Source organism: Bemisia tabaci, chromosome 2 (assembly GCF_918797505.1).
Source record: "Bemisia tabaci chromosome 2, PGI_BMITA_v3".
In the NCBI taxonomy this organism is placed as follows: Eukaryota; Metazoa; Arthropoda; class Insecta; order Hemiptera; family Aleyrodidae; genus Bemisia; species Bemisia tabaci.
Window position 1 is genome coordinate 20216174 of NC_092794.1, and position 15091 is coordinate 20231264.

Sequence of the window (15091 nt, forward strand, 5' to 3'; positions counted from 1 at the left end):
CCTATAGGCAAGAAACATACTAGGGAGCGCGAATAGTTATCTATTTGATAAACACACATTTATCTCGCAGCTAAGGTGATTCGATGGAGGCCGTTTTTTGTGTCAGAGTGACGTGCGATATATCGCATCGATTAGCTCCATAATTTCAGCTACTTGTCGTTTGTTTCAAAATTCAAGATCGCACTACTGTTGTCATGAGATTGAAGAACTCATGTACCAAATTTGACAAAGAGTTTCTACGTAACAAAGGCGTGGTTTTTTTAGAGGAAAAATATCGCATTCGAAACTGATATTGAAACTGCACTCGAATGCGATATTTTTTCTCTAAAAAAAACCACGCATTTAATTCGTTGAATTTCTCTGTCTTTGGTACATGAATTTTTCAGTCTCATGACAACAGAAGTGCGATCTCAAAATTCGAAACAAATGACAAGTAGCTGAAATTATGGAACAAATCGATGCGATATATTGCACGTCGCTCTGACATAAAACATGGCCTCCATCGAATCACCTTAAGGTTTTGAATTTGCTTCGATGGAACAGAGCTGTAGGTATGCAATTACTCGGTTAGAAAACTTTTAAGTGATTTTTCCGTTTGATCAATTTATTTTTTTAGTTTTAACCCCATGTTTCATGACAAGCTGTACTTTTTGTCATTATCTTTCTATGCCACAATTTTATTCTCTAATTTTTGTGTCGCGCTTAACGAACATACTTACATACGCTGAATGATTAAATTCGTCTTGCTAAGCTTTTCTGTCTGCAAGCAGTCTTTTTTTCAAATACTTCTTGCATCATCATTGCTCATTACTCTAGATAGCAAAATTCCCATCCAAACAATTTTTTGTTCGTAAATTACGATTTTTCAAAATCTGAGTTGGTAATTTTTACCTCTTTCTATTTTCTGTTATGGGTATCCTCTCTCAGCTTTGGGGAGTCCTCAAGACCTTCGACGGGCGCTTAAATCAAGCTCGCAATAGTTAAATAAAAATTCATCAATCCGCCATTGAATTTATCACTAGCTCTCACCTAGCACCATTTCGGATTTGCTATAAAATAAAATTATTTTGTATCAATTAAGAGTTAATTATTTTCTCTTTTGCCTAAAATAAAAGAAAACGAGTCATTCTGCTTTTACCTCAAATAAATTAGTTTGCTTGTACTGTAAATTGTCAGAAAATGGTGGGAAAAATTTGGGGGGAAAAGGTAGGCAAGTGAGAGGAGGGGGGGGGGGGTTCCTGGGTGAGATATTGATGCTCGAGAGAAATGTAGCATTTCGACGGTGAAATTCCCAAACCACGTATCTCGGTTTGCAACGTTGCAGACTTACTGTCATACTTTATTCTTTGAGAGAAAAACCACTCAACGTACATACATATACATATCAAGCCGCTACCTCAGCGCACTAGAGCGCTCTGCGACTCCAAATCGCCATCGGAATCGATCCTCCCACAAATCATCGGGCAGATTACACCGTCTGATCTCCCCCTCCACCACCACCACGGTGGTACCACTCAACGTACACTCTCTAAAATATCTGTGGTTTTTCTGCTCTGTGCGAAGACAATTCTGTGAAAACTTCACGAAATGATGTTGATTCGCTTCCAGAAAAAAAGTAATAATAAGAGCGGAGATTTTTAAACACCGCAAAAGAGATACGTGGTTTGGGAGTTTCACCGTCGATTTGTGGCAAAAACATAGACGCGAGCTAAGACTTGGTCAGCACGTGACAGTCTGGTTGGTCGGGAAAATAGGATGTCGGAGGGTTTTTTGGAATTATCTCTCAAGATAAGATGCCATCGTGGTTATTCTCCAGACTTGTAATGCACCTGCAATTTTTTTCATCCATGTCTAAGCTGTTGCGAGTGCTTAAGAATAATCTCCAGGACAATAAGATGCAGATAAAAATAAATCAGAATTTAAGATACACATAAAACGTACAACAACGTTTAAAGTTGACCTAAAATTACTTCAAATTGCTTAACGTATAAAGAGGAGCAGTTTTGATCTCCCGTTGATTTGCGTTCAAATCTCCTTAACTTATCTACGGATAGTTCTCACACTTGTCCATCAATTTGTTGATAATGACGTCAGTCACCCACAGCATCCCTCCTCGGGTGCACCTGCGCTGTTGCAAGATCGGAACACTTGCATCGACGAAGTTCATGTTCACGATAAATATTTTTTCTACGCCAGCGTATATATCTAAGATGTACAAAAGTCTTTCTTTACAGCTGCATGTGATATCCACTACCACTCGAAACTGCAACTTTCCTCGTGCCGTCCAAAAGAATCTGACGGTAAAAATTTGCGGGGCGCTCAGTCCAGAATCACCATCCTGCTGGCTTGATAATTTTTTCCATTAATGTTTGTTGATCAACGAGATCCCACGCTTTGCAAATTGATAAGATACTGAGTAATTGATTTAATACAACCCGATCTTTAGTTCTGCGAACCTGTCTTTTGATGTTGATCGTCCCCCTTGGAAACAATGAAGCTAGTTTTTGCTAATTTTTATGCGAGATGAGTGACTTCTGGAGCCTCTTAGAAGACACATTGCAAGCGAATTTATAATCGTTGGCAGTCATCCTCGCGATAAGTTTAGGGGTTTGTGAAGCATAACGGTTATAAATACAACCATTAAACCTTTACAATCAGTTTTAATGGGCGAATACGATGGACAGAAGTGAGGACGAATTCCTGTGATTTTGTTTATAATACACGTTCTTGCACTCGAAAACAAAGAAAAATACAGCAACCCGCGGAGGTTGCAGTATCTTGGCCTTTTTTTTTAATACGATCAAAAATGGTGCTCAAACGTCTCATACTAGTTGGAATTTTTTTTGCTAGTCTACTATTGGTAAGTAAACTCCCTCATTTTAAAATAATGTTCCCCCCTAACCTTTTGTTCGGTGCCTAATGAAACTTTTCAAGGCTGGAGCAGCTCGCACTTCTGTGGTTATAGATTCTTTTAGGATCCGACAGCCAGGAGGTGCTTAACTCCATTCTATAGCCATTCCGAGATATCATAGGAAAACCGCGTGCCGGCCCTATTAACTTTAATTTAAATCGAAATTTTTTGAATTCTTTATCTCATAACCGGCGTAAAATAAGGCTACCAAGTTTTTCACACACACGGAGCCGTTTTTGGAGATTTCCCAAGCGACTTTATCTCGATTTTTTTTTTCAAAAATGTTAGGTGCCTTTTGGTTAAGGGGCACCGATATGATATATCACCTGGCAAGAAGAATATCCCCTACACTCCTGCAAGAAGAGAGGTCCGGAAAACTTTGAAAAATCAGACCCCCCCCCCCCCCTAAGCGCAATTTTTCAATATTTCCTGGTCCAAAGTCGATCAATCTTGTAGAGTAAATATAGCAAAATTTAACGTGATGGCAGGGCCGGATTCACCTACTTGCCGCCCATGGGCCGCCTTTATTTTGCCGCCCCCTCCTCGTCCATTTTGAAATACCAATAAAAACCATCAAGTAAGCGTGCCAGCGGGGGAAGGGTGCATAAGAATCGTTTACTCGTGTTGGACATATTTTTTGGGAAAGCCCTGTTAACACTGCTAGCAAAATTTCACGGAACTTTGCGCGAAAGTTAAGTTCCGTAAACCTATCTCTGTGTGGACAAGGCCTTCCATTCATAAGAAATGAACGAACAAATTATGAAAGAACAAACATAGATGTAGTTTAATGATTTTAACTTCCGCCGCCGCGCCGCGCCGCGCAGACTGCACTGTGTTTGACGCAATTCGTGAAGTATTCACGCAGTCTTGTAGGCGCTAAGCGTTTCACGCTGACCGCACTGTCTTTGGCGCAATGCGTGAAGTATTCATGCATTCTTGTAGGCGCTATCCGTTTCACGCTGACCGCAGTGACCGCACTGTGTTTGGCGCAAGGCGTGAAGTATTCGTGTAGTCTTGTAGGCGCTAATATCTGTTACATGCCGACCGCCGTGCCGAGGGCGTCTCTTTTTCATCTCAAGTCCTCGTCATCATTTCTCTCTAAGTCGCACCGTTCCAGGCTAAATTGCGTGTTTGGTTTCTCTCTTAACTCGATTAATGAAAGGTGCTGTCTCTTTTATCACTAAAAAACAACAAAATTAGAAATGACTATACTCTCAGGAAATGAGAGACATTGTCGCCTTTTCTCGTCCGTAATTTTTTTTTCAAAATTCAATTTTTTTTAAAAATTGCAAAATTTGCCGCCCCCTTGATTTGCCTTGATTTTTTACCTCACAAGCCTCTACATCGATGCTGATACAAAATAATTACTATTTGCGATTGCCACATTTCACAGTAAATTATCTCGCTTGTTTTTTGCGCGGAAAGTGGGTGGAGTGGCAATTTAGCTTACAGCTTATACGAAGCTTAGCTCATAGAGAGTATCAACGGTAAAACTCCTAAACTGTGTACCTCGGTCTCCGCGACGTTACAGACTCATGTCATGAGTACTTTATTTTCTACGTGGAGCACCACTCAACGTCTTTTCTTGAAATCTTCCCTGCTTTTTCTTCTCCGTGCAAAGCAAATTCTAAGGAAACTTTAAGGAATAATGTTGATTTGTTCTCTTCTAAAAAATTATAATAGGAGTGGAGATTTTTGCACACCGCAAACGAAATACGTGGTTTGAGAATTTTACCGTCGAATCGTCGATATGTTGCGAAACGCGCAAAAGTCGTAAAGAAAGCTTTACAAATTGAAAATAATTGAATAGGTACCATTCTTCATTGAAAGCGCCTCCATTTGCGAAAAGTTTAAAAAATTGCAAGTTGAAATCAAGACGTTCCTAATTTGGACGTATTTCTGCCCAACGGAACTATGTGCATGATGACGTGAGCCCTGTTAAGTATATATTCTTATGGGTCTCAGAGCTCATGTCTTGATGCACATAGTTCCGTTTGGTAGAAATATATCCATTTGAGCATCGATACATAATTCGCATTTTTAAGTCTTGCATTAACTATTTTAGAGGTTTTGTGAAACGGGAATCTTCTTTGAACAGCGGGGATGCATTTTTCGGCAAGAAAATGTACCTTAACTAAGAGGAAAGACAAAAAGAGAAACGAAATCAATGAAAAAACTTGAGCCATTTCCAAAGCAAGCCTCTTTGTGCCTGTTTTGAACGAGAAAATCCTACTTCGGACCAATAGGATAGACGTGTGGGCCATTTTACAGCTGGTTTTGTGGCGCGGTGCGCGTGACTGAATGATCGCATCTAAAACGGGGAAACAAAATAAATAAAATTAAGGTGACATACTGATGCACGCGCATTATGATGGTAATTTTATTTATTGCGATACATCAGAACAGTTTACTACGGTTGGACAGATACTTACATTGTAAATGTATTTTAGTGCTTTGCCCTTTCCTTGATCAGAGAACTGCTCTCCTTATTTCCATACTTTCTAAAATATAAAGGAGCTGTTATAATTTACCGAGTATATTATTACCTATGGAGGTAATATACTAAGATGAGCACTTGTATTGCACTTGTAACTTATTATTTTCACAGGTAGAATAGACTGAAATATGGGTACTGATTTCAGATCTTCCAATATGATCAAATGCCCATCAATAACGTGATCCCCAGTCCACTATTTTTAACATTTATTTTAATTAAAAAAAATCTGGCTCATTCAGATATTTGCAAAAACTTCCAAATGGAATCAACGTTTGCACCTAATTGACCTAACTCTGACTTTATTTCAGTCCTCGAATGCAAATTACGAGTATTGTCCCAGCCGTCGAGTTCTCCGTCCTCAGTTCCTGGAGTCAAATATCGGAGGAACGCAGTCTCAGTGCAAGTCATCGAACCGCAAGCAACTTCCACTCCGACCCAAAGAAGTCCAAAGCGGAGCGCTATCCTTGACGCCTCACAAAAATGTCATCTGTCAAAGCTCTGTACAATACCCTTGTAAAATAAGCTCGGTAATTTCAAAGTGCGCAGGAAATGACGTCTCGAAGAAGATCACAGAATCTCAGCTCAACACGATCGTGCTACCAGATGGTACACCAATCCCGGTGCCAGAATTGAAGCTGATCATTCGGTCCGCTGAGAACATTGCCTGCGCATACGTCAAGTTCACTTGCGGTGATAAAATGCCATACTGCGAATTCAAGGAGCTGCTATGTCGGTACCCATCCATGCCTGTCAAGGAACTGACAGTTGTCTTGGGGCCGTACCTTGACGTTTCATTTTGCGTCTTTGATGCCGTGATAAATTTTTTTGGATATTCTTGTTTTCCTTCAAACTCAACCAAAGTTATGATAGACGGGGAAATGTTGCCTTCAGAGCAAGTGAAGATACTTCAAGCCAGTTTTTGTAATTTGAATGATGTACATCTGATTACGAGCAACCTCCTTTGCGGGCCTTTTGAACTTTATTACTCAGTCCTTGAAGAGTATCTTGCCCCCCTTAAAAACTTGACGGTAGTGAGAGTTTTTGAAAATCTTTTTGTACCCTTTGATGCGTACAAAAAAGTCATGATCCATTCTGATTACACTAATCACTGTAAACGGAAGATTGACCCTAAGACTGTGATGCTAAACCTCCGAACATGTACAGTTGATGTCGAAACGTTCCTAAAAATCAACGCAAGCCTCTCCCAGTTGCAAGACGTTACCGTTATCTTGGATGCAAACACGGAAGTTCCGTTTACGGTATTTGACATGTATTTAAATAAAACCAAGCTAAATGGGTGCAGTCTGACCGTTGAAACCACTGTGGTATTGCCTGACACATGTATTGTGTCACTGTCAACATTTCTGGACGCCAAAGAAGCTATTCATTGTATTCAGCAACAGTTACAGGATTGCCGCAAGAATCAACACGAATGGTCCTGCATTACCACCACTACGACGCCTAATTCCTTACAAACTACCACATGTATTACTGAAGCAACGACCACTAGTGCAACGACGACCGGGATAACAACAAATGAGCCACCATGCACTGATGCAACGATCACTGAGGCAACGACCACTGAGGAAAGGACCTCTGAAGTACCCACCACCGGGCCAACGACATCTACCGTAACTACCTCTGAGGCAACCCCCACCCAGGCAACTACGACCAATGGAACAACTACTGAGGCAACAACTACTGAGGCAACCACCACCAAGGCAGATACGACTGAGGCAACCACTACCGAGGCAACAACCACAGAGGCAACAACTACTGAGGCAACGACTACTGAGGCCACAACAACTGAGGCCACAACAACTGAGGCAACAACTACCGAGGAAACCACCACCGAGGCAACCACGACTGAGGCAACCACGACCGAAGCAACAACCACTGAGGCAACCACCACCAAGGGAACCACTACCGAGGCAACCACCTCCGAGGCATCAACCACTGAGGCAACAACTACCAAGGCCACAACCACTGAGGCAACCACCACCGAGGCAACAACCACAGAGGCAACTACTACTGAGGCAACAACTACTGAGGCTACAACCACTGAGGCAACAACTACCGAGGCAACCACCACCGAGGAAACCACGACTGCGGCAACCACCACCGAGGCAACAACCACAGAGGCAACAACTACTGAGGCAACAACTACTGAGGCAACCACACCGAGGCAACAACCACTGAAGCAACAACGACTGAGGCAACCACGACTGAGGCAACCACACCGAGCAACCACCACCGAGGCAACCACACCGATGCAACACGACTGAGGCCACACAACTGAGGCCACAACACTGAGGCCACCACTGAGGCAACAACCACTGAGGCCACAACAACTGAGGCCACAACAACTGAGGCCACAACAACTGAGGCAACCACTGAGCAACACGACGAGGCAACACACGAGGCAACCACTACCGAGGCAACCACCACCGAGGCAACCACCACGAGACACTACGAGGCAACACGACCAAGCACACCACGAGGCAACAACTACCGAGGCAACCACGAGGCAACCACTGAGGCAACACACAGGCCACACGAGGCACCACCACGAGGCAACACCACAGAGGCAACTACTACTGAGGCAACAACTACTGAGGCTACAACCACTGAGGCAACAACTACCGAGGCAACCACCACCGAGGAAACCACGACTGCGGCAACCACCACCGAGGCAACAACCACAGAGGCAACAACTACTGAGGCAACAACTACTGAGGCCACAACAACTGAGGCCACAACAACTGAGGCAACAACTACCGAGGCAACCACCACCAAGGCAGCCACGACTGAGGCAACCACCACCGAGCCAACAACGACGGAGGCAACAACTACTCAGGCAACAACAACTGAGGCAACAACAACTAAGGCAACAACTACCGAGGAAACCACGACTGAGGCAACTACCACCGAGGCAACAACCACTGAGGCAACAACTACTGAGGCAACAACTACTGAGGCAACAACCACTGAGGCCACAACAACTGAGGCCACAACAACTGAGGCAACAACTACCGAGGAAACCACCACCGAGGCAACCACGACTGAGGCAACCACGACCGAAGCAACAACCACTGAGGCAACCACCACCGAGGCAACCACTACCGAGGCAACCACCTCCGAGGCATCAACCACTGAGGCAACAACTACCGAGGCCACAACCACTGAGGCAACCACCACCGAGGCAACAACCACAGAGGCAACTACTACTGAGGCAACCACGACCGAAGCAACCACCACCGAGGCAACAACTACCGATGCAACCACGACCGAGGCAACTACGACTGAGGCAACCACTTCCGAGGCAACCACGACCGAGGCAACTACGACTGAGGCAACCACTACCGAGGCAACCACCACCGAGGCAACAACCACTGAAGCAACAACGACTGAGGCAACCACGACCGAAGCAACCACCTCCGAGGCAACCACCACCGAGGCAACCAGACTGAGGCAACCACCACCGAGTCAACCACCACCGAGGCAACCACCACCGATGCAACTACGACTGAGGCCACATCAACTGAGGCCACAACAACTGAGGCCACAACTACTGAGGCAACAACCAATGAGGCCACAACAACTGAGGCCACAACAACTGAGGCCACAACAACTGAGGCAACCACCATTGAGTCAACCACGACCGAGGCAACTACGACCGAGGCAACCACTACCGAGGCAACCACCACCGAGGCAACCACCACCGAGACAACTACGAGTGAGGCAACCACGACCAAAGCAACCACCACCGAGGCAACAACTACCGAGGCAACCACGACCGTGGCAACCACGACCGAGGCAACCACGACCGAGGCAACCACGACCGAGGCAACCACCACCGAGGCAACCACCACCGAGGCAACCACCACCGAGACAACTACGAGTGAGGCAACCACTACCGAGGCAACCACCACCGAGGCAACAACCACTGAGGCAACCACCACCGAGGCAACCACTACCGAGGCAACCACCACCGAGGCAACAACCACCGAGGCAACAACCACTGAGGCAACCACCACTGAGGCAACAACCACAGAGGCAACAACTACTGAGGCAACAACTACTGAGGCCACAACTACTGAGGCCACAACCACTGAGGCAACAACGACTGAGGCAACCACGACCGAAGCAACCACCACAGAGGCAACAACTACTGAGGCGACAACAACTGAGGCAACCACGACCGAGGCATCTACGACCGAGGCAACCACGAACGAGGCAACAACGACTGAGGCAACAACAACTGAGGCAACCACCACCGAGGCAACAACCACTGAGGCAACCACCACCGAGGCAACCACCACCGAGGCAACCACTACCGAGGCAACCACGACCGAGGCAACCACGACCGAGGCAACAACCACTGAGGCAACCACCACCGAGGCAACCACTACCGAGGCAACCACGACCGAGGCAACACCACTGAGGCAACCACGACCGAGCAACACGACTGAGGCAACCACTACCGAGGCAACCACCACCGAGGCAACAACCACTGAGGCAACAACCACTGAGGTAAACACCACCGAGGCAACCACTACCGAGGCAACCACCACCGAGGCAACAACCACTGAGGCAACCACCACTGAGGCAACAACCACAGAGGCAACAACTACTGAGGCAACAACTACTGAGGCCACAACCACTGAGGCAACAACCACTGAGGCAACAACGACTGAGGCAACCACGACCGAAGCAACCACCACAGAGGCAACAACTACTGAGGCAACAACTACTGAGGCCACAACCACTGAGGCAACAACCACTGAGGCAACAACTACTGAGGCAACAACGACTGAGGCAACAACCACTGAGGCAACAACTACTGAGGCAACAACGACCGAGGCAACCACGACCGAGGCAACCACGACCGAGGCAACCACGACCGAGGCAACCACGACCGAGGCAACCACGACCGAGGCAACCACGACCGAGGCAACTACTACCGAGGCAACCACCACCGAGGCAACAACCACTGAGGCAACCACCACCGAGGCAACCACTACCGAGGCAACCACCACCGAGGCAACAACCACCGAGGCAACAACCACTGAGGCAACCACCACCGAGGCAACCACTACCGAAGCAACCACCACCGAGGCCACAACCACTGAGGCAACAACGACTGAGGCAACCACGACCGAAGCAACCACCACAGAGGCAACAACCACTGAGGCAACAACTACTGAGGCAACAACGACTGAGGCAACCACGACCGAAGCAACCACCACAGAGGCAACAACTACTGAGGCGACAACAACTGAGGCAACCACCACTGAGTCAACCACGACCGAGGCAACTACGACTGAGGCAACCACTACCGAGGCAACCACCACCGAGGCAACTACGACAGAGGCAACCACTACCGAGGCAACCACCACTGAGGCAACAACCACTGAGGCAACCACCACCGAGGCAACAACGACAGAGACAACCACAACCGGGGCAACCACGACCGAGGCAACCACCACTGAAGCAACCACCACCGAGGCAACCACCACCGAGGCAACAAAGACGGTGGCAACAACTACAGGGGCAACGACCACTAAAGCATACAATATCAAGTAATATCACCTAAAGAACAGGTCTGTATTAATGCATTAAGGAACGTGTGATATTTGGAGTTTCCTAATGAAATTGGGATGGGAACCGGGGGCTCTGTTACGTCAGCCATATTTATTGCTTTCGTCAAGCAATTGACACTTCTAATGTCGAGAGTTTTTAATGTATACAGTAAAAGTTTCGTACTATCTTTCCTTCGTCTCCTTCTTTGAAGAATGAAAGGTAGTTTCGAAAACGAATGCATGCTTGCTTCATTATTACAAAATTTACGATACGTTTTATGTCATTATGAGATACAACACGATGTGGGTGAAGTTATCATTTGCATGTCTTATGGGAGCTCCAATCATGAAGCTAATGTTCGTATGTATCATTTAGTGCTGGAAGTAGTGCTCATTTGAATGGAAAGTAAATGAGTCTGAGAGAGTGCTCGGTTACCTTGCGAGAAGTGCGGTCTTTGTCAAATCTACAGAATATTTGATATATGGTTGAGTGGACTCCATGATTAAAACTGTTTTTAGCTTTTGGCTGAGGTATGCCCATATATGGGTGGGTTTATCCCCCCTCCCCCGCCGCCGCCGCTGCCGCCGCCAAAGAATATACGGAAATTGTTTTACTTGAGATATTATTTTGACTTAAAGTGTCGTTTCTGATCAACAAAAATTTAGGTTTTTTTTTTTGTTAAATCAGTGCGGATTTACATATCCATGTTTTATGAGCATTACTTTTTTAAACTTTGTATAATTCTTCAAATATGCGATACTTCAATTTTGCAGAAGTTTTTTAGACTTAAACTTAACGGTAACAAAGCAACGTGTTTCTAAAGAAAAAACACTGACTTTAATTTAAATCCGCACGGATTTACCTGTAAAAAAAAAAGTTTTGTCGACAATGGAGATGTTGCATGTGTGAGGGATTTGCAATTTGACCATTGAGTCTTACGTAAAAGTTCGCGAGACACACGATGGTACCACTGGTTTTCTCTGAAATCAACTCCCAAGCTCAAAAAAAGCTCTCAAAGTGAGGCCAAAATGGAGGGGATATCTCACCCACTCTGAGAGTCCACCTCTACATCAAAACAAACTCTCCATGCAAAGATAGGGAGCAAATACATTAGCAGGGTTGCCGTGTTTTCAGTTGTGGAGTCCCTAAATAAAGTGGCAGCTTTGTCAATTTATTTGCTCCCTTTCTTTGCATGGAGAGTTTGTCTTGATGTAGAGGTGGACTCTCAGAATAGCGTGGGATATCACCTCCATTTTGGCATTAACTTGAGAGCTTTTTTTGAGCTTGGGAGTTAATTTCAGAGAAAACCAGTGGCCACATCGTGTTTCTCGCGAACTTTTACATAAGAATCAACAGTCAAATCGCAAATCCCTCACACATGCAACAACTCCATTAACGACGCTTTAAGTCATAATAACATTTCAAGAAAATTCTGTCTTACTGCACCCATCAACTTTTAACTGACTCCTTGATTTTTTGGTAGAGTAGGCACTGAAGACGGTGAGCATAATCGACTTTGCTGAATTTTTTCATGCAATCCAGGTCTAATCTTTCTAATTAAAAATCATTTGGGAGGTTGGTTCCAAAAACCCTAGAATACCTAAATGTCGGCTTCAGATAATGATGTCATCGATTGGTAATGTTCACAATAAGACCACAATACAGATCAACCGATTGTTCCAAATAACGTTGTTGATGATCTCGAAGAAAATGTAATTTTTGTATTTAATGTTTAATATTGTGATTACTTTCATTTGGAATAATGAACAGATTCGTTGTAATATAATGTAAATACAGTGCTTAAATAATTGTAATGTAGAGTTTGATAATCCACCTTGACATGAGCCAGATAAGGATGACGAAAAATTTTGTAAACATGGTCAATGGTAGAATTGTCACTGAAAGTTCCATCACCATGTTAGGAATAAAAATGAAATAAGTATAGTATATTTCAAAACAATATGGTGATTTGGTGCGTCATTGATAAATGATCCAAGAAATATACCATGTTTTTAAATCGATTAATAAGTATTGACTTTGACCAGGCACAGATCTACAACGGTTTCAATAACTGGATAATTTCTTCTGAATTTTTTCTTCTATCTTAAGTGTAAGAAAATGCTGCGTTAAATTAATTTGAATGTGATAGGTCCTTGTTTTATTTTACAATTGAGGTTCACGCTGCTTAGAAATGTAAGTAACGTCTATTAGTACATTTTCTGCATTAAAAGACACATAATTAATATTTTAATTTAAATAAAGATGTTATTCTGAATTATTTTCTTGATATTATATAGGAAACAAATCCCTAAAGGCATTTACAGTGAAATTAAGGTCTCCTATCGGGACTCGAACCGGGTTTTTGTTTGAAAGTCTAGCCAACGTTGTAATTAACAAGATACTATTAATACAGGGTGTCTCAGAAGTCCGTACCCCCTCTGGTAACTTTTGAACGGTTAGAGAGAGAAAAACAAAACTTTGGGAATGTTTCTGGGAATGTTTTCATCTCAAAAGGGACCATCAGCAAAGAAATCAGGCCTGTCTTCATCGGTACAGAAGAAAATCCACATCTAAAAAAATTAATGGCTGATACCTCGTTAAAAAACTGTATCTTTTATAAATGACAGCCAAAATCAAATGTTTGATCTGTCAGGAAAGATGGTCGAAAAATGACCGAAATTCGTGTCTCGGGAGCATTAAGAGTTAACACTGAACTTTGAGATCCATGGTTTTAGAATTACTGTTTTAAATCTGTTATTTGCAGATTTATATGAAATTAAGGTTCAAAATAGAATTTAACAGAATCATGTACTTTGACCTGATTCTTCAGAGATGGAATTGTCAAAAATTTATAGAAGCGTTCCGGGATATTTTTTAAAAACTCGTTTTACAACAAATCTTTTGTTTTGTTGTGCAGCCTTTCCATAAATTAAGTTGTTATTTTATTGTGTGCTTTAATAGGCTGATGAAGTTGTTCTTCATTAAAGGTTTAGGTGCCCCCAAAGGTTGATCGAACGTAGTGTTTTGCGAATAATTTGTATTGCTTGATGCCGTAACAAACTCACAATCGACGCTTGCATTGTCAAAAAATTAAATTCATAAAAAAAATATATACATAAGAAAAATAAAAACGAGAAGCAAACAAAACACTGAATGTTTCGCGGTTGCGCATGACCCAACAGTAATTAGAATTTTTACTTAAGAAAGTTTCTGAGTATTCGTTATCAATGGTGTAATATTTTTGGAGCTCATTCATGTCGATGCCGACTTATAGAAAATTAATCTAAGTATCATACCAAATCAGCAGAAATAGCGAATAATACTCGTACGTAGGTAGCTATAGGGTGGCTGGAGTTTTACGCAAATTTAGAATAACCATGAAAGGTAGAGGTAAGCCAAACATTTTCTGAAACGCAGACATGTTACCATTGCATGTTCAGATGTTAAGTTCCGAATAAAATTTAAATAATTCTCTACTCCGTCTCTGATTAACCTAGATGACGTAAGATCTGTTTTTTAAATGATGTAGAAATAATTTTACACTGCTAAACTTATTAAAGTAGTAGTACATAGAATCTATTCAATTCCAAAGTATCTTTTGGCTATTGAGTTTAACAGAATAGAACTGGGTATGTATTGCACTCTTACCTCTGGCTGCATAGTTTTCGAAAAATTGCGATTACATCGTAAGATTATTACAATTGCATCGAGATGCTATGTTTGTTGCGTATCTATTAATTGAAGGAGCTCCTCTAATTGATATTTATCACGATCAAATTGAAATAACTAAAATGTTCTGTGCATTGCAAAGTTTCCACTTGCTGGCATGAGGGACTTATTTTATTGCTCGTTTAAATTTGGAATTAATTGACCAAATTATGTAAAAATATCGTGATTTTATGGTAAGAAATTGAAATTTTCTCTACAATAAGTTGGTGCTCTATTTTAATATTCGTTTTGCAATATACTTCTTGGGGAATGGAATTTAGGAACTACTACTTTTTCGTAACAACGGAAATCAGCGACTCGGAAGTTAATTCTGTTTAGTATTTTTGCAATGTCTAAAGTAATATTCATAATTTTTCTATGTGATTATAAAA

General features: G+C 43.1%; 1 protein-coding gene across 1 annotated transcript; it reads left to right on the plus strand.

The window, feature by feature from the left end:
• Positions 1 to 1688: 1688 nt before the first annotated feature.
• On the plus strand, positions 1689 to 13266 carry LOC109043703 (uncharacterized). Its single transcript, XM_072296110.1, is given in 4 exon segments — positions 1689 to 2860; positions 5717 to 7666; positions 7750 to 8883; positions 8886 to 13266. Coding segments are annotated over 4 exon segments (5247 nt in total). The 5' UTR covers positions 1689 to 2806; the 3' UTR covers positions 10995 to 13266.
• Positions 13267 to 15091: the final 1825 nt, after the last annotated feature.